Source organism: Apium graveolens, chromosome 6 (genome assembly GCF_009905375.1).
Source record: "Apium graveolens cultivar Ventura chromosome 6, ASM990537v1, whole genome shotgun sequence".
Classification (NCBI taxonomy): domain Eukaryota; kingdom Viridiplantae; phylum Streptophyta; class Magnoliopsida; order Apiales; family Apiaceae; genus Apium; species Apium graveolens.
Genome location: NC_133652.1, coordinates 4,632,943 through 4,659,447, shown reverse-complemented (window position 1 = coordinate 4,659,447; position 26,505 = coordinate 4,632,943). Strand labels below are relative to the sequence as shown.

Below are 26,505 nucleotides of genomic sequence, written 5' to 3'. Positions count from 1 at the left end.
CCTTCAGGAGATCTTCTATATATTTCTCTTTTGGGTGGACTGGGGGGGCCGGAGATGTGGGAAGATGGGGCCGAGAATCGACTGGTATATTAACTTGTTTTGTGGCCTGATATAAATCGGCCAGTGACCTAAACTTGTGCACACGCGGGACCTTCTTAGGTGGAAACTGTGGGAGGTGGTTGGGTTGAGAATGTGGGGGGTAGTTGGGTTGGGAAGCTATAGGTGTGTTTGAATGAAGACATCTTCAGATCTGTTGTAAATGTCTGAGCTTGTGTTTGTAATTGGGGATTTTTGTAATTGAAGATGTTGATCGGGAGAGGGCTTGTGAAAAGGGATTTATAGATACAATACAAGGGCTGAGTTTTTCTAGGGGCTCTAGGGGCTGAGTTTTCTAGGAGCGGAGGTTTCTAGGATTTAGCGGTTATCAATATAGCCGTTACCAATATAGCCGTTATCAATATATATTTCAGTAATATATACATTATTTTTTGTTTCACATATATCATTGTAGTTTTAATAATAATTCTACAATATTTTGTAATACTTGATAATATAATATATTTTGGTCAATTATTATTTTAATTGAATGTTATTCCAAAAAATGATATGTGTGAAGCAAAATTTATCATTTATTCTATCATTTTTATTTCTTCTTAAAGATCAAATTTAGCAATCTCATACACAATATGCACACCCTCTATATATCATCATAAATTTACGTGTTTCAAAAATTAACTATTTTCAAGTAAATAATATTTAATTTAGCAGGTGAAGGTACGAGTTTTTTTTTCTCAAAAGTCTTTTTTCCAAGAGAGAAATGATGTAAAATTTAAACTCCAATTCACATTTAAATTACAAGATTACCAATAATAAACAAAGTCAACAATTTCATTATTGAAAATCAAAGGTAAATATTTAATTAAGTTATCAAAAGAATAAAATTATGAAAGTGAGCTTATTTACCACCTTCAATCCCCCAAAATAAAAGTGGTCACTGTGTTTTTTAAATTTTTTTGGATTGTTTTAAGATATGTAAGTTCTTTATTTCAAAAGTCTTAGAATTCTTAATTCCTTCATTTCATTGACAACTTGCATGCAATTTTTTTAGAAATACTTCATTGATCCATTGAGAAAACATTAAACTAAAATCAAATTCCCTAAAAAAAATAAAATCGAGCTAGTAGGTGAGTTAAAGAAAAGCAAAAAAATTGGCCTATAAAAGTAGCATGAAAGAAATGTTGTTTGATCATAATATTGCAAGTAGCAATTAAACATGAATTTCTCCGTGGCACATTGTCCACTATTCCAGTGTACCTGTTACATTTCCTACACCACTTACCCCCATCATAGGAATGTGCTTTATAAGATGTATCTTTAATGATAATCTCATCCCATCATCTCCCCTTTATGATATAATGTACAAGATCCATAAAAATTGCTATGAATCAATATACTACAAGAAAAATGTCCATAGACATCGATTTTCAGCGATGCTATGTTGTTTTACAACAGATATTGATGTGGGTGATGTCTATTGTAGACATCGGCCATACCACCGATGTCTTTCAGCCCATTTAGACATATATTTCCTTCAAAACAGTGATGTCTATCAATTTTTAGACTTCGATTTCAACACAGAGAAACTAATGTATATTGTACTTTTTGACATCATTTTTAACACAACAAAAGTGATGTATATTTTATTCTTTTATATAAGCTTTTTCACAGTAAAAATGATGTATATTGAATTATTAGACATCCATTTTGTTACAAGAAAATTGATGCATTAACAAAATTAAAAACCTTGGAGTCATAAAATATGTCCATTGCACAATTTAGAAAATACATTCAACTAATTATCATTCAACCAATACATCTATCATCAGTACACTCTAGCGTAGGACATATAATACAAGTTGTAAGAAAACTAAGAATCCAAATTTTTAAGCTGGTACGTCGTTTGGGACGAAACATGTGTAGCAGCTATGCAATATCCTCTGCCTTGTGTAGGAAGGATCCCAGTTCTGATAATAATTCAAAAAATCAACCAGCATCTCTATATTTGGTGTATCCCAACTTAAACCGTGGCCAGCGTCTATAAATGAAAACCACAAAACTTGGTACTATGTAACACCACATCAAAGGCATTTAAGATGTACATATTTTACACAATAGAATGACACAATATCCAAGTTTTAAAGAATATCTAAAAGCTTGTACCTGATACACTACAAAAATCTGGCCATTTACGACGGTTTTTTTGAACTGAAATCGTCATAATTGAGCCATTTATAAAGGAAAAAATCGTCATTTTGGTCGAGTAGTAAGTTCGTTTTTTCGTCACAAGATAAAATCGCGTCGCAAGTTAGGAAGTAGGGGCCCACATAATCAATACGACGAAAAATAACGTCGTAAGTTATGTACTTACGACGGAAAAATCGGATATTACTTTATGGAACCCACTTTTAATAAGATAAAACATAATTTTATGACAGAAAAATGCGTCGTAAGTTAGAAATTTCTGAAGAAAAAACGTCATATTTTAGGAATTAGGGCCTATTTACGACGAAATATGTGATGAACAACCGTCGTAAGTTTGTATTTCCAGGTTTAAAAAAATCTAGCCGGATTCCGGGCACTTTCCGGCAACCCCAATTCAACAATTTGATAGATTTCTTCAACATCTAATTTTATTAATAGATAGATTTCTTCAAAAGGTGGACTAACGACTAGAGACTATGTTTAGTTTCCATTATTTCCTTCAATAGTAGTAGGTAAAATCAACTAGTATAAATGACATGAAAAGTAACAAGCCAGATTATATAGATACGACCATGATATTAAAAATAAAAATAACCAATTAACCAATATAAGAATGAATATGCATATTGAATATATACCACAAAGCGTACTGGAATATTCTTTTATCTTGAATTACGGACTGTAATAAAATAATTGCTTCATCTAGCATCGTACATCACCATAATGCAACTTTGTTAATAGACTTGTGTGTTTCCTTTCTCCTCAGATTTCCTTATAATTGGGACAGCCTGCCTCTTCCTGATTTAAACATTCCAATCTATGTCAAACCAAGAAAGACAAAGAAAAGAGCAGTCAAGATGGTCAAGTCTGTCAAACTTCAATTCAAGTCAGTGACCAAACCCAAACCCATTGTCAACAAGGGAGATCAACTCTTCATTTGTGACATTAAAGAATTCTCAGACATAAATTTTTATCTGGATGAGCTAGAAAAAGTTAGAGTTATTGATGCTTACAAACATCTTCCAGAAAGATTAGTCTTTAGGTACAAGGGTGGAAGAGTGATGACTTGGCCACTTCACAGAATTCTCAATGAAGGTTATTCTGTTTTGGTGAAGATTTTCTCCTCAGTAAAGAAGAATTTTAGATTTAACATTGTTGCCAAGAAAATGGTATTGAACAAAATTGAGGAGATAATGAACAACAGAAGAAATCCAAATGCACTACAAAGAGTATTAACCATTCCTTTTACCGGAGATAGGGTGCATTTGAGGCCATATTGGATAATGGAGTTCAAGGATGAAAAATACATCAGAAGATTCTTCAAATTTAAAGATCAACTAAAACATTCTAGCAATGAAACTCTCAAGGAGATACAAGAAAAGTTGGATCAGTCAAATGAGGATGAATTTGAATTCTACAGGCAACTCCAACACCAGATTGAAGAAAATAATGTGAAATTGAGAAAGAAGTTCAGACAATCAAGGAAATAAGCTAAATTTGCTAAATCTAGAGGAGCACCTTGAAAATGACCTGTGAGATTTTCTACAAACCTTCCTCTCCGTGTTTATCAAAAAATTGCAGCACTTGTTAATTTTATCTACTAGAAATATGTCTGTATTCATAGGGTGTTTTGTTATTATCAAGTTTCTCTTAATTTATGGCTATAATTCCAGTAGACATAAATTGGGGGAGATTGTTAGAAATATGTAGTGCACTTGATGATATGTTGAACAAAACACTTAGTAGATTTAATTCAGTGAATTTGTAGCCTTCATCGGATGATCACTTTAACATCCGTTGAAAGGGTAACTTATGTTACAATCAGATTAGTAGCACATTTATGCAGCCTATTTACAGGATTTAGAGAATAAAGAAGCATTTCCATTTTCATGCTAAACTGATGTTATTCAAAGATGTTGGATGGAGAAATAAAGTAGCATGAAATTAGACTAGGGACATTTTGTCTTATTTTTTTATCTTTTTGTCATATATCTTAGTGATATATAAACCAAGTGTAGCAAGTTGAATTGTATCCAAGTTATTAAGCAATTACCAGAGAAATAGATAAAGCTACATCTGTAAAGAATTTCTCTGTTCTTTGTAAGTTCAACTTGTAAGCAGCTGTGTGTAAACATTGCATCACAGAGTTCTCATATTAATATATATCTCTGGTGGAAAAGTTCAATCCACCAGAAAGTTTTGAAAGACTTGTATTTAATTACTTTGTGTTTTGATTTCATCCATACTTTCATTCCGCACCATAGCCAAATCAAACACATTTATATATTCACAGTAAAATTGTTCTTAAAATTGAAAAAGTAACCAGAATTACATTCAACCCCCCATTCTCTAATTCTTTGCTAGATTGTTAGGGAATAACAATTAGTATCAGAGTAAGCTCTTGAAGAACAAAGAGTTTAAAGATCACAACAACTAACAAGATGAGCAGAAAGGATGTTGGAGTAAAAATTCCATTTCTGGATAAAGACACCTATCACCATTAGAAGGTGAAGATGCATCTGCATCTACTCTCTCAAGATTAAGAATATGTGGACTGCATTGAGAAAGGCCCACATGTCCCTATGATAGCTACTATAGTAAATAAGCCATCCATCCCAAAGCCTAGAGCAGAATGGTCTGATCCAGATATTAAACAAGTTCATAAGGATAAGAAGGTCATGAATATTTTGTTTAATGGTGTTGATGGTGACATGTTTGACAACATCATAAACTGCAAAACTGCTACAGAGGTCTCGGATACTATTCAGGTCATATGTGATAGAATAAGGAAAAATAAAATGTAACTGTTAATTCAGCAATATGAGCATTTTCATAGTGAAGACAGTGAGTCACTCACTAACATTTTCAGTAGATTTCAAAAACTGCTGAATGCTCTAAAGTTGCATGGAAGAGTCCATTAAACAAAGGACTCAAACTCAAATTCCTCAGATCTGTACCAAAGAAATGGAAATGTATGTCAATCTTACTAAGAAACTCTCAAGATTACAAGGAATTCACCTTGGATAGACTGTATGGGATTCTAAAAAGTTTAACAATTAAAATTTGGAAAAAAAAAATTAAAATTTAATTTTACTTTAAAATAATTTTTGATAAGTGTGATTTTATTATGATTCCTACTGTAAAATTACTCTAAACTCTTTAATTAAAGTTCAATGATTTTTTAAATTAAAAAATTGTGCAACTTTGATTTAATTTTGGTAATTAAAATTTGTAATTATATATAATAAAAATAAAATAAATCTATTTCTGGTTGATTTTTGATTGGAAATTAAAAAATTAATCTTTGATAATTTTAAAACTACTATCCTCCCAGAGATCAAAATTTAATCGATTTAACTACACAATCTTGTATGAATTTTATAAATTAATCAACGAGATTGGGAATATTTAAAATATTTATTTTAAAAAAAGAAGAAGAAAAGAGAGCTTCTTTATGATTTTTTTTTATTTAATAAAATAAATTAAATATAATTACTTGAATTTCGTTAATATAATGGATTCATATAATTATATTTCATCTATGTCTAGAATATATATGATATTTAAAATAAAAATAATAAAATAATAATCATTTTAACAAACAAGAATTGTACTAGTTATAGGGTAGTAAAGTATAACGAGTGCATCTATCTTTTAATATGTGATTAAAAATGCTTTAAAATATAAAAACAGTTGACTAGTGACCGAATATTGTTAAATTATGAGTCACTTATAGAGTAAAGTTGCATGGAGTTCACCTTATAAAGTCCATGTATGTTCTGCAAATAAAATATTATCTAAAACCTGTTATCTTGCAAAACATGTTTCACAAATATCATTACTTCAATAAAATCATGCAAATCTCATATATTTACAAGTACAATATGTATGCTTGTTTTTCTATGTGCTTTGCTGATCAGGTTGGAGTTTCAGACAAAGAACGAGTATTGCAAAGGAAGCTTAACCATATAGCTGAAGTTGCAGATACATCCTCCTTAAACGGTCTTAACTACGTATTACAAGGTGCACATGCTCTTTGTAACTTTTAATTTTTTGATCCTCGGGTTACATGCGTATTGTCAATGAGGATGCATATAACATATTCATGGAAAATTGATACTATTAGAAAAAAATAGAATATATGAATAGAAAATGTTTCTAATGACTTATGGTTAGTTGCATCTATCTATATATTAGAAAGAACTTGTGTTACTATCTAAGGCGCTTGCAATTTAATCTGTTATGACTAATAGAAAATATTTTCTTGCCCCCCCTGCTTAGGGTATTGATAAGATTTTAAATTGACATATCTCAAGCAGACTGTTAAAGGAACAGGTACATACCAATTTTGATGCAGAACTCTGTATCTAGTATTTCTATACCAAACTAATGTCTGCAAATCAGTTCTTGCAAGGCTAACCTCATCTGTTTTTATCACAATAGCAGCAAAACAAGATCCCTTGCTGAATATTAGAAGCAGAATACTGGCTAGAGATTGTAAAATTCTAGATAATAAAACTACTACTTGTTATTCAGAAAACCATTGCCGAGATCTTACTTATATTCTTATAAGGTTTCTGTAGTTTGGGTAAAAGATCAGCGTAATTATTCATTAAAGGGTTTAAGGTGACCTAGAGGAAAAAACATGTAAACCTCATCAAGTAAATCACCATCAAGAAATGCATTTGTTGAACACACTTTAGGTGTAGCTATAGAAGATCTTTCCTTAATCATGATGAACACCTATCCTTATTAGGTAGTGCATTTGATAATGTTCTTATATATCCATTTTTGCCATTAACTGCCTTATTGTGTGGAAGCTCCATTAGATTTTAAAGCATCTTGTTGCCTATCCATGACCTCTACCCCCTTACTGCGTATAATTTTCCCTAATAATCTAAGCTTCGAGTCAGTTGGAAACCTAGCATAAAAAGAAGTCTAGAGATAGCAGATATCTGAGGAAGTGACACGCACAATATTTTTTATTAAAGATGAATCAGCTGAAGAAGAACTATGAATCAGAGTTTAAATCAGAAGCTTGAAAATCAGCATCGGCAATATAGGTGATCATGAGAATGTTTGTAAAAACAACACAAATACAGCAGGAAATTATTAAGAAGAAACAATAGTTGAGCTTGCTGTTATAGTGCTGGTAAATATTATTAAAGAATTATGATCTTCAAGTTCATGTACTTAAGATTCACATTAATAATTAAACAAAATGTACTATACTGAGAAGTAAGAGGATTATTAGTAGTTAGTAGTAGAAAATCAAGAACATAATAGTCTTGTCAACCAAATTTATTAGTTGACTAACTCTGCGTACAAATGCCTAAAACTAAGTCTAATGTTTCATTATTTGAATGTTATTCTCTAGAAAGGTTCATCTCCAGGAGACTGCGATCAGGCTTACCTCTTTCGAAACCTACAGTTCTACCTTTCTGATCATTCTTTTAATTTTTCTTTGAAACTTACTTTTTCGTTTTTGTATATCATATTCATATATGTATTGGATCATCCTCACATACTCAACTTGTCCTGCCAATTTAATTTGTGATTTTTCAATTTATCGCAGAGGTGATTAAAGCTCTTATTCAGCAGAATGCATCCTCTTTCCAATTTTCCAGTCTATCTGTAAGTCAATTTGTATCTTCTTATCAATATATATAGTTTGTCAGTCGTTACACCTGGTATGCCGGCATAAACAAAATAATAACAATAAAACTTTGTATTAAACATAACAATAACTATTTGTTGGTTTTAATTTAAATTTGGTTTTCGTATTTTGAAGTTTGTATTTAAATAAATCAGCTGTTAAGTCACGACTGCAGCTAAGGCTTAGTTAGGTGTTTGTTTCGTGTTTTATAGGATCGTGGAGTAGTAGATGAGGAGTAGGAATGTAGTCGCTATTTTCTAGGAACCAGCAACTCTTGTTTCTATTTAAGTACTTCTTGTAATCTCTTTGGCTGAATAAGAAGCTAAGTATCGTATTAAGCTCTTCAGATTTATCTACTTGTGTTAAAGAGTTCAAATATATAGTTCTGTTTTTACATTTGGTATCAGAGCTCATATATTCAGAGTACTCTCGAGACAGCACTGTAAGATGGATAACGGGAAAAACAAAGGTGGATCTTTGGGCTAACTTATCCAATGTTGGCCAAGGGAAATTACACGGTGTGGGAATTAAAAATGAGAGTGTTTATGCGGGCCCAGGGAGTATGGAATGCAATAGAAGCGCCTGACCCCAAAGATGAGAAGAGTGACAAGATTGCCTTGGCCATGATTTATCAGGGCATACCTGAAGACATGTTATTATCCATCGCTGAAAAGAAAACAGCCAAAGAGGGGTGGGAAGCCATTAAAGTCATGTGCCAGGGAGCTGATCGTGTAAAGAAGGCCAGAGTGCAGACACTTAAGGCGGAGTTCGAGACTTTACGGATGAATGATGGTGAGCAACTTGATGACTTTTATATGAAGCTCAATGGTCTGGTGTCTACCATTCGAGCTTTAGGAGAGGAAATGCACGAATCATATGTTGTTAAGAAATTGCTTCGAGCGGTTCCGTCCAGATTTCTCCAAATAGCTTCAACAATCGAGCAGTTTGGAGATTTAGAGAAAATGACAGTTGAAGAGACCGTTGGTTCGCTTCAAGCTCATGAGGAAAGATTGAAAGGGCAGAATGAGACAGCAGGGAGTAAGTTGTTGTTGACAGAGGAGGAGTGGTCCAGGCGTGAGAAAAATGACACTAAACTTTTACTCACACGGGAGGACTGGCTAAAACGTACAAGCAACACTGATGGGACTAACAATTGGCGAGGTGGTCGTGGTTTCAAAGGCATGAGTCGAGACAAAAGCACTGTGACGTGTTTCAATTGTAATATGCTGGGGCATTATGCTGCAGATTGCAGGAGGCCTCGTCGAGAAAGAAATCAAAAGTCTGAAGCAAATCTGGTGGAAATCAAAGATGACGAGCCTGCATTATTGCTGTCTGAGCTAGATGAAAGTAAGACACAAATGGTGTTGCTGAACGAGGAGAAAATAATCCCGAGATTGGAGACAAACCCAATAGCGAAGAGAACGTCACAAGTATGGTACTTGGACAATGGAGCTAGTAATCATATGACCGGAGATAAAACAAAATTCTCGACGTTGGATGAAGGAATAACAGGTGAGGTAAAGTTTTGAGACGGGTCAACCGTGAATATAAAAGGGAAAGGGTCAATCATTTTAAGTGTAAAAATGGAGAAGAAATAATATTTGCTAATGTATTCTATATTCCATGCCTGTGCAACAATATTATAAGTCTTGGACAGATGTCGGAAGAAGGTAACAAGGTGGTAATGCATGGTGATCTATTGTGGGTTTATGAGAAAGATGGGAGGGCGTTGATGAAAGTTAAGAGGTCTGTGAATCGGCTGTATAAAATTATGCTGGAAGAGTCACCAGGTGCCTGCTTATTTACACAGAATATAAAGATGGAAGAAGAGTCATGGCTATGGCACTGTCGCCTAGGCCACGTCAATTTTAACGCAATGTCCAGCATGAAGGAAAATGATATGGTTGTAGGTTTACCCAGATTGCTTCAACCTACTGAAGTATGCAAGGGATGTCTCATGGCGAAGCAAACACGGACTTTGTTTCCCTCTCAGTCAAGCTATGCATCTAGCAAAGGGTTAGAGCTGGTCCACGGTGACTTATGCGGACCAATCTCTCCACCGACCCCATGTGGAAAGAGGTACTTCTTACTTTTAGTCGATGATTTTAGTCGTATGATGTGGCTTTTCTTTTTGTCAACAAAAGATGAAGCTTTTTCCCAGATCCTTCATGTGAAATGACTTTGACAACAGAGTTTTGAGAGAGTTGATTTCCTCATTGGAATTTCCAGAAATGAGTAGATTGTCTACATATACTAGCACAACGGTGATTTTTAATTCCTTCCTGTTTGTGAAGAGACTGTAATCAGTCTTTGATTGTAAGTAACCTAGCGTGATCAGATTTTGTGAGAATTTATTGAACCAGAGTAGGGGACTTTGCTTCAAACCGTACAAAGATTTTACAAGCTTGCACACCAGTTTTTATGGTGTAGAAGCTTGATGTATAGGACATTTCATATACACAGTCTCAAGAAGGTCACCGTGTAGAAAAACATTTGTGACGTCCATCTGAATAGCAATCCAGTCATTCATTGCAGCCATATCTAGTAATGTTCTAACTGTAGTAAGCTTAATTGAATGTTCATCGAGCTCTATGCCTCTCAACTGTCCCGTCTGGATTAAATTTAGTTTTGAACAACCATTTGCACCCAATGGCTTTCTTGTTTGGTGGTAGTGTAGTGACTTCCCACGTTCCATTGTCCTCCTGAGCTGACAACTCTCTGTTCATAGCGTCTACCTAATGTGCTTCTTGCACTGCTTAATTGAATGTTACAGGATCATTGTTGTTGGATAGAGATGCCAAGAAATAATTGAATTGAGGATTGACAACTTGATCAGCAACATACGATATGTTGGCATTTGGTAGTGTTGTATGAACAAAGTTTTCCAACCAAGCAGGTGTTTTTGTGACTCTCGTAGATCTTCTTAATACTGGGGAGTCCTGAGATGTTTCCTCATTGTCAGTCATATCTGGTGCTTCATCTGTCTCAGTGATAAATATGTCATCATCACTAGTATCTTTCAATTTAGGCAGTTGTGGCATTATACAAGGAACAGGGTGAACATATGTTTGGGGTGAGGTAGGATTTAAGGGAAACACAGTCTCGTGAAATATGGCATCTCGAGTAACAAACATCTGCATATTTGTCAAGTTCAGTAATTTGTAGCCTTTCGGGTTAGGATGGTATCCAATTATCACACAAGGTACTGATCTCGGTTCAAATTTATCATGAGTTTGGCTTGGGTTAGACGCAAGTATCAAACAACCAAAGGCTCTCAAATTGTTACATGACGTAGGCTCTTTGTGAAGTATTTCATATGGGATTTTGTTATTTAAGGCTTGTGTGGGTAGTCTGTTTATTAGTAAGTGGCAGTCATCACAAACTCTCCCCAGTAGGACAAAGAAAGTCCACATTGAAATTTCAAACATCTTGCAATCTCTAGAATTTGCATGTGCTTTCTCTCAACCTTGGCATTTTGCTAGGGTCGATTTACACAAGATTTTTGATGAATAATTCCATAAGTTTTGTAAAATTGAGTGCAAGTAACATCTGCAAATTCAGGTGCATTATCTGAACGAATAGAGTTAATAGCAGCAGCAAATTGAGTACGAACATACTTGTAAAAGCTATTATAATAATGAAACTATTCAATAAAATAGTATTAGTATATATGTTAATATGTATGTATTAATGTATGTACACATGCATATATACACAATCACTATATGATAATGATAATGAGCTATAGATAAATATGCATGTTAAATACATACCAAATAATAAATTCTTATAAATGAGTTATAAGATGAAATAAATATGACATAGATAATAATGTAAGTATTAATAAATATTAATGAAATTAACAATGATTTAATTATATTATATAATAATATGTTATAAATTAGTGATCAGATGAAATAAATATGACATAGATAATAATGTAAGTATTAATAAATATTAATAAAATTATAAATGAGTAAATTATGTTATATAATGATGAGGTAGATATAAATATAATTATTAATTATGAAGTAATAAATGATTATTAATAATTGAAATAAATATTTTATAAATATATATTAGAGTATTCATAATTAAATTTGTTCGTTGAACTGCAATATTATTATTTAATATAAATAATAGATGAACACAAATTGATTTTTAAATAGAAGCTCGTGTGTAGAATTCTTAATACTTTATCACTTTAGTGTCAATCCCTACCCTCTTTTACAGTAACACCACCAGTCTTCTATAGTTTTTTTAAAAATTTAAATTTGATTATAAGCTCATTTTGTAAATATAAATTGTGTTATTATAATGAATTTTAAATTATATTTTCTTTTATGCTATAATATTTTCAAGCTAATAACTATTAAATTTGTAAACATATTAAAATTAGGTAGAAAATTTTTTTAAAAAAAATATGAACCAACAAACGGTTAACCGAACCAAAAACATTATTTCGGAAAAATGAGCACAAACCGACATGCACACTCGTACTTTTCACTTTTTATTATCCTAACATGTTTTTAACCCGGAAATCCAGCATATCTAAACGAGGCATAAACGCAAACGCGTGGTCAGATTTTTCAACTTAATTTAGTAATCTACTTGGCCTATAAATATTTTAGGGGAGTAACCACAATAACAATATTTTAAAATTTAATTAGAAAATGGAGTCATTTTTAAACATTTTCCAAAAATACCTTATTTTAAGTATAATTATTTTTAAAATATAATTTTCAGCCTTTAACATCCAGTTTTATCGACATTTTATTTTATATTTTTTTGTTAAATAAATTTGATTTATGTTGTATAGGTTGATTTTATATTTGAAATCCAATTCAAATCTAAAATTAACTTTGAAGAAAATAAAATTGAAGTTGCAAATTTACATTGCAAAACTTATAAATCATATTTTTAAAAATGAAATTTTTAAAAATTATGTTTTTGAAAATTATTTTATTCATATTTTTGGAAAAACTATTGTCTAAAAGTTGTATTTTTTAGAAATCCTTTCGGTTTTTTCTTTCAATTATATTCGAACAACTTTGAATGACATTGTAACTTTTAAGAATTATAATCAAAATTTACACGAACATCAATTAAAAAAAGTTAATATATAATACCGAATTTTGTATACAGAATTGAGAATTCAACCGTAAATATCGTGATACTAGAGATCACTCTCAAATCGGGTTAATAATCTAGTGAGTCACTAAGTAGGGCTAGTATATCATTTATCATGTTGGTCACCGAACTCCAAGCGGTTTCAAACTGATCACTTAATTTTATGACCAGAAAAATGAAATTTTAAAATTTATCGCATGCGCTATCTATCTCAAAAGGTAAAGACTAACTCAACGATGTAACAGTTTTGTCTCTGAAATAATATGTATATTGATAGGGAATAAAATAAACTCTTATTACGTAATTAATATCACATTAATTGTATTAACATTGGCTTGACAGTTAAGCACATTAGAGGAGGCCCAAGACCCTTGATAGGGGCCAAAAATAGCCTAGGAATATAATTGGTGTTAAAATTAATTAGACCAGATACGGTCCAATAACGAAGCCCAATTAGAAAGGGTCCAAAACCCTGAATATTAATTAATTATAAAATTAATTAATAAGGGATAAATCACCTGTCAAGATGAGTCCCAATGAGGATATAAATCCTTGAAAATTAGCCCCCAAGGGACCTGATAGGATATGGAATCAGTTTCCTACTTTCTAAAACTCCAAAGTCCATTCTAATTCTGAGACTTGCCCACCAAGTCTCCTAACCCAAGTCTAATTCAAGGACTCCCAACATCTATATAAGGGGCCTCACCCCAAAAATCAGAACTACGTTTTTTTGATTTGATTTGGCAATCAGTAAGGTACTAAGGCAGATTGAGTCATGAAACACAAGAGCAGTCAAATCGAGCCTCGAAGCTCACGTTCCTTAGTAATAAATACAGCAATTATTATACTTTAGTTTTTGATCCATAATATTTGGCGCCGTCTGTGGGACAGCACAACAACAACCATTGCGAGAACACGGATAACAAGCAGCGTCCTTGAAGGAGGAACACCCACGGGGACAACCCAAACGATTTCGTCAACCGTGGAGGTACCTCCGCATTCAAGCTCCGCATTCAAATAAGAGATTGAACGTGCTCTACTGGTTGAGTTTGAACTAGGAAGTTAAATGTATATAATGATATCTCATAGATTCAATTGACATAACAAATATGAGTTGCCTTGTAAATTAATTGTGAAAATAATTTTTATTAAGCTGAGTGTGAGCCTGTAAAGAAGATCATTTTATTAAACCTATTTTTCTTCTTTTGAATTTTGTAACAATCTTCGCCACAAATATCACAAACGAGTGTTGATACATTATTCCCGTAGTATAACATAAAATCATTTTTAAATGTATCAATTTTTTCATACCCCAAACTTAGCTTCTTCATCAATGTCCTTGTACTATAGTATGTAAGAGGCAATGTATTATGCTTAGAAAGAACATCGAAAAGCAATGCAATAATTCACAGCATTTTGCCATATTCACAGCATTTTGCCATATTTTTGAAATATAATAATTTACTAATAAGTGTCATCTTCACATACTTTTTTATATTACCGGGATAAATAGGAGCTCCAACATCAATAAAATTCTTGTAGACTTGAGAAGAACTTGAGTTTAGCGTTTCTTCATCAACATACTACTACCTTTTATTTTTCCATCCTTATTATTTGGCCCACTAATATCTCATAATAATGTATGTATATCAAAAGTTTTTTCAGTTTTCATAGTCCAATGACGCTTCCTCCTTTGACTTCCTAATTTTTTTCATCATGTACCTCCCACACTTTATAAGTTTCCAAAAAACCATCCATAAGGAAATGATTTCTCACTCCATCAAACTTGAAAAAATTACCATTTTCACATGTATTACATGGGCGCCTTATTTTTTCTCCCTTAATTCAATGTACACTAGCAAATTCAATAAATGCATCGACACATTTCCTATATTCATCATTTGATGATATAAATCAATTTTCTGAACATCGAGAAATCCAATCCCAATTAAGCATGGATGACATCTACATATACATATTTTTTGGTCTAATCAATTCACAAACATAAGATTATTACTCGTACAAAATTTTAGTACACGTAAAAAATTTATTATACATACAAATATACTCATCGTCAACCAATTTCACAGACACATTCATTACACACACAATTATAATACACACAAATACAAATATACTCATCAACTAATTACACGTAAACATTTATTACACAAACATACATAAGTTTATTACACACACAAATTTATTACACATACACATAAATATATTACACATAAATACAAAGAAATTTACAATTACATGGACAAAATAAACTTACAATTCCAAATCTTCAGGTTCGTCAACAAATTTGATAATTCATAAAATACAAGATCTACATACACACAAATATATATATATAACAAATATATATATGTTTGTGTGTGTGTAAATAGCTTAAAATTATACAAAAAATGACGTCAAGAAGTACTATGAGCAAAAATAACTGAAAAACCTCCAAAGCAACCCCATTGGTCACTTTCCGAACTTTCATGTGATTAAAATATTATATCTCACACCAATCAATCAAATAGGTTGGTTGAAAACTTTAATATGTCTAATTGCAATCATGTTTGGTCCTAAAGTTGGTCGCAATAGATAAATATTACCGACTGTTGCCTCAGTCGGTAAATTTGTCTGTGTAATTACCGACGAATGTGGTTGGTATAGAGTCAGATGATAAGTTAGATTAAAAAATAGAAATGACTGGCTGATATCGGGCGTATTGTATGAGTTCGATCGATATATGATGAATATGGTCATTGTTCGCATAAATCCCAAGAAAAGCCATAATCGGTCATGATTAAGTAGATCAGTCGTAATAGTTGGTCGGTATTGGTTATATCATGTCTTAAAAATTTGCCCGATAGTTTTAAAGCTATCATGAAATTTTTTTAATTTCAAATAAAAAATCAATAATTAAATCCACTGTTCATCATTTACAATCCAAAAAAATTTAAATCGCAGTTCATACCTACACCGAATAAATTAACATAATTAAAACAAAAAACAAACAACATTCAACATTCTCTAATATGGCTGTAAGTCATCTTTAAATACTCGATCACCTTCAATTGCTCTTCAAATTCCTCCATCGTGATCCCACACTTGTGCATCTCATAAATTGGTTGATTTTCGATCTTCTTCTCCTACATCTTTTGTTCAAGCTTCGATAAGTTTTCCTTCGCTTCGGTGAGTTACCAAACGACTTTCCTGTAGAAACGATCTTTCGCATCCATGCCTACATTTATAAAAAATACAAACAAAATATGTTAGATCATATATATACTCCATATTCATACATAAAGACATGCGCGCATAAACACACACACTTATAACCATCATCAATATATATATGTGTGTGTATGTAATATACCTCAAGATTAACTTATAAATTTTGAAAAAAAAATCAAAAGATGATATAAACTATAAGTAAATAGATCATATGCATGTATATATAACCATAATCGGTCAAAAAACATAAATATTTCATTTTCTCATAACTGCAGAGAAAATTAGAGATCATCTTTTTCACCGGAGAAAAACCGACCAACACCCGATTGGTATACTGGTCGAAGTTAGCTGATGTGTAGATCAATTTAACGGTTATTCAACAAGGTTTGACTTTTACATTTATCGACCGAACAACATTCAATTTACTTGATCAGAATTTTGTTTGATCTAGACACCACACGAGCAAGAGTAAAAAATATTTGACAATCTTTGACCGTGGTCAGAATAAGCGGTCGGTAATACACATATACTGATCGCCGATATTTCTGCACGGTCATTTCTTGTCATTATTTTGAGTTGGTCGAAATAAGCTGGTCAAAAAAAGCCATATTTCTTGTATTGTGTGTTTATTGTAGTGTGATATCTTCCCTAACTAGTACATATCACTTACTTTTTACTTTTTGATAGCTTCATTTCTCTCTCTCCCAATTCATAAGTAAATTTGATTATTAAAAAATAAGTTAGGACGTAGGAAACGAGATATTGCTTGGAATGAGACAAGTTTTGTATCTTAGAGGACTATATATATATATATATTTTATATAAAGTTTTAGAAATTTGTTGAAGTTGCTCTTTATTATAATAAAATTTGATTAGTAATTTTCTTGGAAGTTATAGGCAGGTGCTACACCAATGGACTATGAAAACTACATGAACACTTACCATTGTTAGACTGTAATATAAATTCATTTTTATTAGGCCTTCTAATTTTAACACTTTATAGTTTTAAAATGAGTTCTTTACTTAATATGGTATCAAACTTATAAAGGAGCTCACAAAGTTTGATTCAGTGTCAAATTTATCACTTATTTAATACAATATGAAACATGTTAAGTACTTTTGTGAGTAAACTTGCCCCTGTGCATAAAACTGATCTTCAAAAATTTGTGATTTTATGTGTCAAATGAACAAGAATATATATATAAATATATAAACTTGCAAGAGGAAGGAACATAATTCTATGTTTGGAGAAAACAAATTTATAGAAGTTGATTAGAATGTGAGATTTAGGGGTTAGAGAATAAAATTAGAATTTTTCTAAAAAATAATTTCTTGTTGTTTCTTCATGGTTGTGAAAAAGGAAACTGTGGATTAGCTCCCGGATGTAGGTTACATGTGTGTAATGCTGGAGAGGTTGTGGCACTTTCTTAATGCTTTATATGTGACTTATACAATACCGTGGTTTCAAAATATATTATGTAATCTCTTAATTTAGTTGTTACAAATTTATTCTATTCATTGCGGAAACTAAAATTTGTAGCTATTATAAGTCATTAATCTGAAACTACATATCAACAACTACATGTATTATAAGTCATTTAGCCTTACTAAAATATATAACAAAATAACAAATATGAAGAATGAGTACATTGGTAAAAAAATGTTCATTCCTAGGATGCCTCCTAAATAAAATGTTGTGTATCATATCCACTATCTTGTCTATTATAATCGAAACAAAGTCGTTCTCCCTTTTTTATATTACGAAGAGCGACAAGATAAACATGACATTTACCACGAACATTGTACCTCACAGATTTGAGGTTTTTCTTCTTTCTTCCCTCCCTGTATTTTTACAGCACTAGTCAATATTTTGGTATGGGTATCCATATTTTTTAGACAACGAAAAATATAGAATTAAAGGGTATGAACCACATAAATACTTACGCAGAATGGTTGTTAATGCCACTGATGAAGCGAGCTATATTTCCCCGCTTGTCCGGGCAAATAAAGAGACCATCTTCTTCTTCTGAGTCTCTGTAAGTAAGGAGGGTCATAAAGCTATCAAAATTCTCATCATCTCTCCGATTCCTGACAAAATCTACATCTCCTGTATACTCAGCAAGAAAAGTCATGGCTTTGATTGGACCATCTGCTTCAACTTTGTACCTGGAAATGCAAAAATGCATAATTAATATACATTGTATCTGTATAATTAATAACAAAACCCAATTAATCTATCAAATATGTTTTATACCCTTCCACTTCATCAAAAACAACTTTAAGAGGAGGACATTTTCCTCCTTTCATCATTGCTTTACATTTCTTTATTGTTATGTAATCTTCGGTAGATAGTTCCTAACCAAATAAGAAATATAACATTAAATACAATGTGCATTCAATTAAGATAAATTCGAAAAGAAAAGAACATTACTTAACAAAGGAAACGAGTTGTGCTCCTATAATTAAAATTTAAAATATATATACCTGGATGTCATCTGCCTCATACTTGGATTGATTAGCAGATTTAGGAGCCATGTCATGTGAGTATGTCAGTTTATCACTAAATGCTACGTTCTTACTCTGCAGAGCAAAACGTAGAGAATCCATTTGTCTGTTCCTACTCTCAACATCATTTGCTGGAACGTACGGAAGAAATTTTGTAGATTTTTTTGGCAAACGTTTACGCCTTTTTTGAGGAACTAAAATATCAACAATATATAAGATAGCTATCAAAATATGAGGTCATGACAATAATTCATAATACAACTAAGTAATTTATAATACAACTATAAGTAGAAAAAATATTATGAATCATGTTTATATTTTTAAATACATTTTAAATAAAGCTCAAGTAAGATAAATGTCAATTATTTACATTTGTAAAAAAACAATTTTTTTTAATGTATATGTGAAAAATTAGCACATCTTTAGTTGTACCTACTTAGTTTAAATAATGTACACAACTTTGAGAAATAGGCCCCTACCTGCTACAAAGAAGTTAGGGGGATTTATGGTCTGTTTTTGCTTTTGACAATATTAGTACTAATAAAACAATATGCTATTGATAAAATGCAAAATTATGTCACATAATATGGAAATTAGCAAAATTAAAATTAAAATTAAAACACTTCATGTACTAAATAACAATAAAAATAGATTAACAACATATATACATATATGTACACAATTCCAAAAATGATCAATAACTTGATTTAAAAATAATAAAATCTTACCTTCGGGTGAAATGTAGTTAGCTATAATCCCAAAATACATCTTCCTTGATTTACTAGATCCATCTCTGGTTGATTCTCCAATATAATCAAATCAAATTTAAAAAGAAATCCAAATTGTAAAATTAAATAAAAAAAATTTCAGGACCACATTTTTCCTATTTACCTTACTTTGATTTTTAAAGTTACACAAGTTCTACAACCAGTGGATTATTAACAATTGTAACAATTGTAATCTCAAATCAACACTTAGGTCACAACAATTATTACTAACTTGTATTTCAGATCCGTGCCACTAAAACTTAGATATTAATTTTATTAGGACGCCCACAAACATACAATGTAATGAAGTAGAGTGACAGATACCTTCTGGGTGCTTACTGCGGCAACCATCACAATACCAGTTTTCAGGGGGAATTTCAAGAACAGCCGGTCTCAGACACTTCATATGAAACCCATTATCACAATCATCACATATCAATATTTGGTCCTCTTTGTCCCCAAATCCACATATCTTACATGTGAGCTCATTATAATAAATATGTGGAGCCACAACAACTATGGTTGCCCTTCAGGAGATCTTCTATATATTTCTCTTTTGGGTGGACTGGGGGGCCGGAGATGTTGGGAAGATGGGGCCGAGAATCGACTGGTATATTAACTTGTTTTGTGGCCTGATATAAATGGGCCAGTGACCTAAACTTGTGCACACGCGGGACCTTCTTAGGTGGAAACTGTGGGAGGTGGTTGGGTTGAGAATGTGGGGGGTAGTTGGGTTGGGAAGCTATAGGTGTGTTGAATGAAGACATCTTCAGATCTGTTGTAAAATGTGTGAGCTTGTGTTTTGTAATTGGGGATTTTTGTAATGGAAGATGTTGATCGGGAGAGGGCTTGTGAAAAGGGATTTATAGATACAATACAGGGCAGAGTTTTCTAGGGGCTCTAGGGGCTGAGTTTTCTAGGAGCTAGGGTTTAGCGGTTATCAATATAGCCGTTACCAATATAGCCGTTATCAATATATATTTCAGTAATATATACATTATTTTTTTTTTCAACATATATCATTGTAGTTTTAATAATAATTCTACAATATTTTGTAATACTTGATAATATTAAATATATTTTGTCAATTATTATTTTAATTGAATTGTTATTCCAAAAAATGATATGTGTGAAGCAAATTTATCATTTATTCTATCATTTTTATTTCTTCCTTAAAGATCAAATTTAGCAATCTCAATACACAATATGCACACCCTCTATATATCATCATAAATTTACGTGTTTCAAAAAATTAACTATTTTCAAGTAAATAATATTTAATTTAGTAGGTGAAGGTACGAGTTTTTTTTCTCAAAAAGTCTTTTTTTTCAAAATGATGTAAAATTTAAACTCCAATTCACATTTAAATTACAAGATTACCAATAATAAAACAAAGTCAACAATTTCATTATTGAAAAATCAAAGGTAAGTATTTAATTAAGTTATCAAAAGAATAAAATTATGAAAGTGAGCTTATTTACCAACTTCAATCCCCCAAATAAAAAGTGGTCACTGTATTTTTTGAATTTTTTTGGATTGTTTTAAGATATGTAAGTTCTTTATTCAAAAGTCTTAGAATTCTTAATTCCTTCATTTCATTGACAACTTGCATGCAATTTTTTTAGAAATACTTCATTGATCCATTGAGAAAACATTAAACTAAAATCAAATTCCGCTAAAAAAAGTAAAATCGAGCTAGTAAGTGAGTTAAAGAAAAGCAAAAAAATTGGCCTATAAAAGTAGCATGAAAGAAATGTTGTTTGATCATAATATTGCAAGTAGCAATTAAACATGAATTTCTCCGTGGCACATTGTCCACTATTCCAGTGTACCTGTTACATTTCCTACACCACTTACCCCCATCATAGGAATGTGCTTTATAAGATGTATCTTTAATGATAATCTCATCCCATCATCTCCCCTATATAAATTAAATGAACAAGATCCATAAAAATTGCTATGAATCAATATACTACAAGAAAAATGTCCATAGACATCGATTTTCGGCGATGTCTATGTTGTTTTGCAACAGATATTGATGTCGGTGATGTCTATTGTAGACATCGGCCATACATCGATGTCTTTCAGCCCATTAGACATATATTTCCTTCAAAACAGTGATGTCTATCAATTTTTAGACTTCGATTTCAACACAGAGAAACTAATGTATATTGTACTTTTTGACATCATTTTTAACACAACAAAAGTGATGTATATTTTATTCTTTTATATAAGCTTTTTCACAGTAAAAATGATGTATATTGAATTATTAGACATCCATTTTGTTATAAGAAAATTGATGCATTAACAAAATTAAAAACCTTGGAGTCATAAAATATATGTCCATTGCACAATTTAGAAAATACATTCAACTAATTATCATTCAACCGATACATCTATCATCATCAGTACACTCTAGCGTAGGACATATGATACAAGTTGTAAGAAAACTAAGAATCCAAATTTTTAAGCTGGTACGTCGTTTGGGACGAAACATGTGTAGCAGCTATGCAATGTCCTCTGCCTTGTGTAGGAAGGATCCCAGTTTTGATAATAATTCAAAAAATCAACCAGCATCTCTATATTTGGTGTATCCCAACTTAAACCGTGGCCGGCGTCTATAAATGAAAACCACAAAACTTGGTACTATGTAACACCACATCAAAGGCATTTAAGATGTACATATTTTACACAATAGAATGACACAATATCCAAGTTTTAAAGAATATCTAAAAGCTTGTACCTGATATACTACAACAAATCTGGCCATTTACTACAGTTTTTTTGAACTGAAATCGTCATAATTGAGCCATTTATAAAGGAAAAAATCATCGTTTTTGGTCGAGTAGTAAGTTCGTTTTTTCGTCACAAGATAAAATCGCGTCGCAAGTTAGGAAGTAGGGGCCCACATAATCAATACGACGAAAAATAACGTCGTAAGTTATGTACTTACGACGGAAAAAATGTCGGATATTACTTTATGGAACTCACTTTTAATAAGATAAAACATAATTTTATGACAGAAAAATGCGTCATAAGTTAGAAATTTCTGACAGAAAAAATGTCATATTTTAGGAATTAGGGCCTATTTACGACGAAATATGTGATGAACAACCGTCGTAAGTTTGTATTTCCAGGTTTAAAAAAATCTAGCCGGATTTCGGGCACTTTCCGGCAACCCCAATTCAACAATTTGATAGATTTCTTCAACATCTAATTTTATTAATAGATAGATTTCTTCAAAAGGTGGACTAACGACTAGAGACTATGTTTAGTTTCCATTATTTCCTTCAATAGTTGTAGGTAAAAATCAACTAGTATAAATGACATGAAAAGTAACAAGCCAGATTATATAGATACGACCATGATATTAATATATATCTCTGATGGAAAAGTTCAATCCACCAGAAAGTTTTGAAAGACTTGTATTTAATTACTTTGTGTTTTGATTTCATCCATACTTTCATTCCGCACCATAGCCAAATCAAACACATTTATATATTCACAGTAAAACTGTTCTTAAAATTGAAAAAGTAGCCAGAATTACATTCAACCCCCCTTTCTCTAATTCTTTGCTAGATTGTTAGGGAATAACAATTGGTATCAGAGTAAGCTCTTGAAGAACAAAGAGTTTAAAGATCACAATAACTAACAAGAGGATGTAGGAGTAAAAATTCCATTTCTGGATAAAGACACCTATCACCATTAGAAGGTGAAGATGCATCTGCATCTACTCTCTCAAGATTAAGAATATGTGGACTGCATTGAGAAAGGCCCACATGTCCCTATGATAGCTACTATAGTAAATAAGCCATCCATCCCAAAGCCTAGAGCAGAATGGTCTGATCCAGATATTAAACAAGTTCATAAGGATAAGAAGGTCATGAATATTTTGTTTAATGGTGTTGATGGTGACATGTTTGACAACATCATAAACTATAAAACTGCTACAGTGGTCTCGGATACTATTCAGGTCATATGTGATAGAACTGAGCAAGTAAGGAAAAATAAAATGCAACTGTTAATTCAGCAATATGAGCATTTTCATAGTGAAGAAAGTGAGTCACTCACTAACATTTTCAGTAGATTTCAAAAACTGCTGAATACTCTAAAGTTGCATGGAAGAGTCCATTAAACAAAGGACTCAAACTCAAATTCCTCAGATCTGTACCAAAGAAATGGAAATATATGTCAATCTTACTAAGAAACTCTCAAGATTACAAGGAATGCACCTTGGATAGACTGTATGGGATTCTAAAAAGTTTAACAATTAAAATTTGGAAAAAAAATAATTTTAAATTTAATTTTACTTTAAAATAATTTTTGATAAGTGTGATTTTATTATGATTCCTACTGTAAAATTACTCTAAACTCTTTAATTAAAGTTCAATGATTTTTTAAATTAAAAAATTGTGCAACTTTGATTTAATTTTGGTAATTAAAATTTGTAATTATATATAATAAAAATAAAATAAATCTATTTCTGGTTGATTTTTGATTGGAAATTAAAAAATTAATCTTTGATAATTTTAAAACTACTATCGTCCCAGTGATCAAAATTTAATCGATTTAACTACACAATCTTGTATGAATTTTATAAATTAATCAATGAGATTGGGAATATTTAAAATATTTTTTTTAAAAAAAAAAGAAGAAAAGAGAGCTTCATTATGATTTTTTTTTATTTAATAAAATAAATTATATATAATTACTTGAATTTCATTAATATAATGGATTCATATAATTATATTTCATCTATGTCTACAATATATATGATATTTAAAATAAAAATAATAAAATAATAATCATTTTAACAAACAAGAATTGTACTAGTTATAGGGTAGTAAAGTATAACGAGTGCATCTATCTTTTAATATGTGATTAAAAATGCTTTAAAATATAAAAACAGTTGACTAGTGACGGAATATTGTTAAATTATGAGTCACTTATAGAGTAAAGTTGCATGGAGTTCACCTTATAAAGTCCATCTATGTTCTGCAAATAAAATATTATCTAAAACCTGTTATCTTGCAAAACATGTTTCACAAATATCATTACTTTTTATTTTGTGCAAAGTAAACATGTTTTGTAGAATAATATATTTTGCTACGTTAGACTTGTAAAATATGTGCAATCTGCAAGATTTTCAATAAAATTGTGATATTTGTAGAATATCATTGGAAAAATGATATGTTTTGCAATAATTTAAGCTACATTTTAGTTGCACAAGGACTCCACGGACTCCAATGAAACACTGGACTCCATAGAACCTAATATATTATTTATTTTAATCAAGGCCGACTTAAGAAAAAATTAACATCTGTTATCCCGAATCAAGGCACATAATATTTAAATGTACTTGTGATTCTAATTGCACACAATGCAATTGCAACATTAAGTACGAAAAAGAAGATGAAGCCAACATGAAGGAAAAAGACAACGAAGAAGAAGCCAAAGACAACACTTGTACTTGCAATTGCCACTAGTCTTGCCATTTTCACTGTATTAGAAAGAATTATAATCCGTGGATAGTGTACATTTATGCTGTTGGTGCAATGGTAGCAATGGTTGTTGATGCCTGGGACGATGATGCGCCACCTGTCCACACTATAGGAACTTTGTTCTGTTGTTTCCAGGTCAAATGCAAATCTAGTTTGAACATTTTTTTTAGTAAGCAGGTGGGTGTCCCAGGGACACTAGTTCTAGTTTACGCGCACCTTGACTAATCTTGGAGAGAGATAGTTTGTAAAATATTTAATAATTATGTATGCTTGCTTTTCTATGTGCTTTGCTGATAAAATAATAATTATGATTGCTTTTAATCCTGGAGAGGGATAGCTTGTAAAATATTTGATAATGATATGTATGCTTGTTTTTCTAACTGCTTTGCTGATCAGGTTGGAGTTTCAGACAAAGAACGAGTATTGCAAAGGAAGCTTAACCATATAGCTGAAGTTGCAGATACATCCTCCTTAAACGGTCTTAACTACGTATTACAAGGTGCACATGCTCTTTGTAACTTTTAATTTTTTGATCCTCGGGTTACTTGCGTATTGTCAATGAGGATGCATATAACATATTCATGGAAAATTGATACTATTAGAAAAAAATAGAATATATGAATAGAAAATGTTTCTAATGACTTATGGTTAGTCGCATCTATCTATATATTCGAAAGAACTTGTGTTACTATCTAAGGCGCTTGCAATTTAATCTGCTACGACTAATAGAAAATATTTTCTTGCCCCCCCTGCTTAGGGTATTGATAAGATTTTAAATTGACATATCTCAAGCAGACTGTTAAAGGAACAGGTACATACCAATTTTGATGCAGAACTCTGTATCTAGTATTTCTATACCAAACTAATGTCTGCAAATCAGTTCTTGCAAGGATAACCTCATCTGTTTTTATCACAATAGCAGCAAAACAAGATCCCTTGCTGAATATTAGAAGCAGAATACTGGCTAGAGATTGTAAAATTCTAGATAATAAAACTACTACTTGTTATTCAGAAAACCATTGCCGAGCTCTTACTTATATTCTTATAAGGTTTCTGTAGTTTGGGTAAAAGATCAGCGTAATTATTCATTAAAGGGTTTAACGTGACCTAGAGGAAAAAACTGTTGGGGATATTATCTAAACATGTTTCATCTGTTTATCTGTTTTTATTATGTTTGAATAAATCAACTAAGCGTTGTAGTAGGAGTAGTAGATTAAGGTTGTTGCGTTTCAGTAGGCTTCGTGGAAAGAGTTTGCGTTTCAGCTGGTCTCTTTAAATAAGCTGTGTACTCTTCTTCATTATTAATCCCAATTGTAGTATTTTATTCAGAGTATCATTTACTTGTTATCTCAGATTATTATTTAGTACTTACATCTGGTATCAGAGCTATTTTATCCCAATTAGTACCCTGTGTCAAACGGAATGGCAGAGTCAAGTAAGAGTAAAGAAGGGC

General features: G+C 31.6%; 1 protein-coding gene across 1 annotated transcript; it reads right to left on the bottom strand.

Annotated features, from left to right (window-relative positions):
* Positions 1-17,961: 17,961 nt before the first annotated feature.
* On the bottom strand, positions 17,962-25,046 carry LOC141664451 (putative Histone-lysine N-methyltransferase ATXR5). Its single transcript, XM_074470406.1, has 5 exons — positions 24,911-25,046; positions 18,764-18,978; positions 18,534-18,634; positions 18,224-18,445; positions 17,962-18,121 (listed from the first exon to the last, which is right to left on the bottom strand). The coding sequence occupies exons 1-5, from the start codon at positions 25,044-25,046 to the stop codon at positions 17,962-17,964; spliced, it is 834 nt and encodes a 277-aa protein (XP_074326507.1).
* Between the last annotated feature and the right edge of the window lie 1,459 nt (positions 25,047-26,505).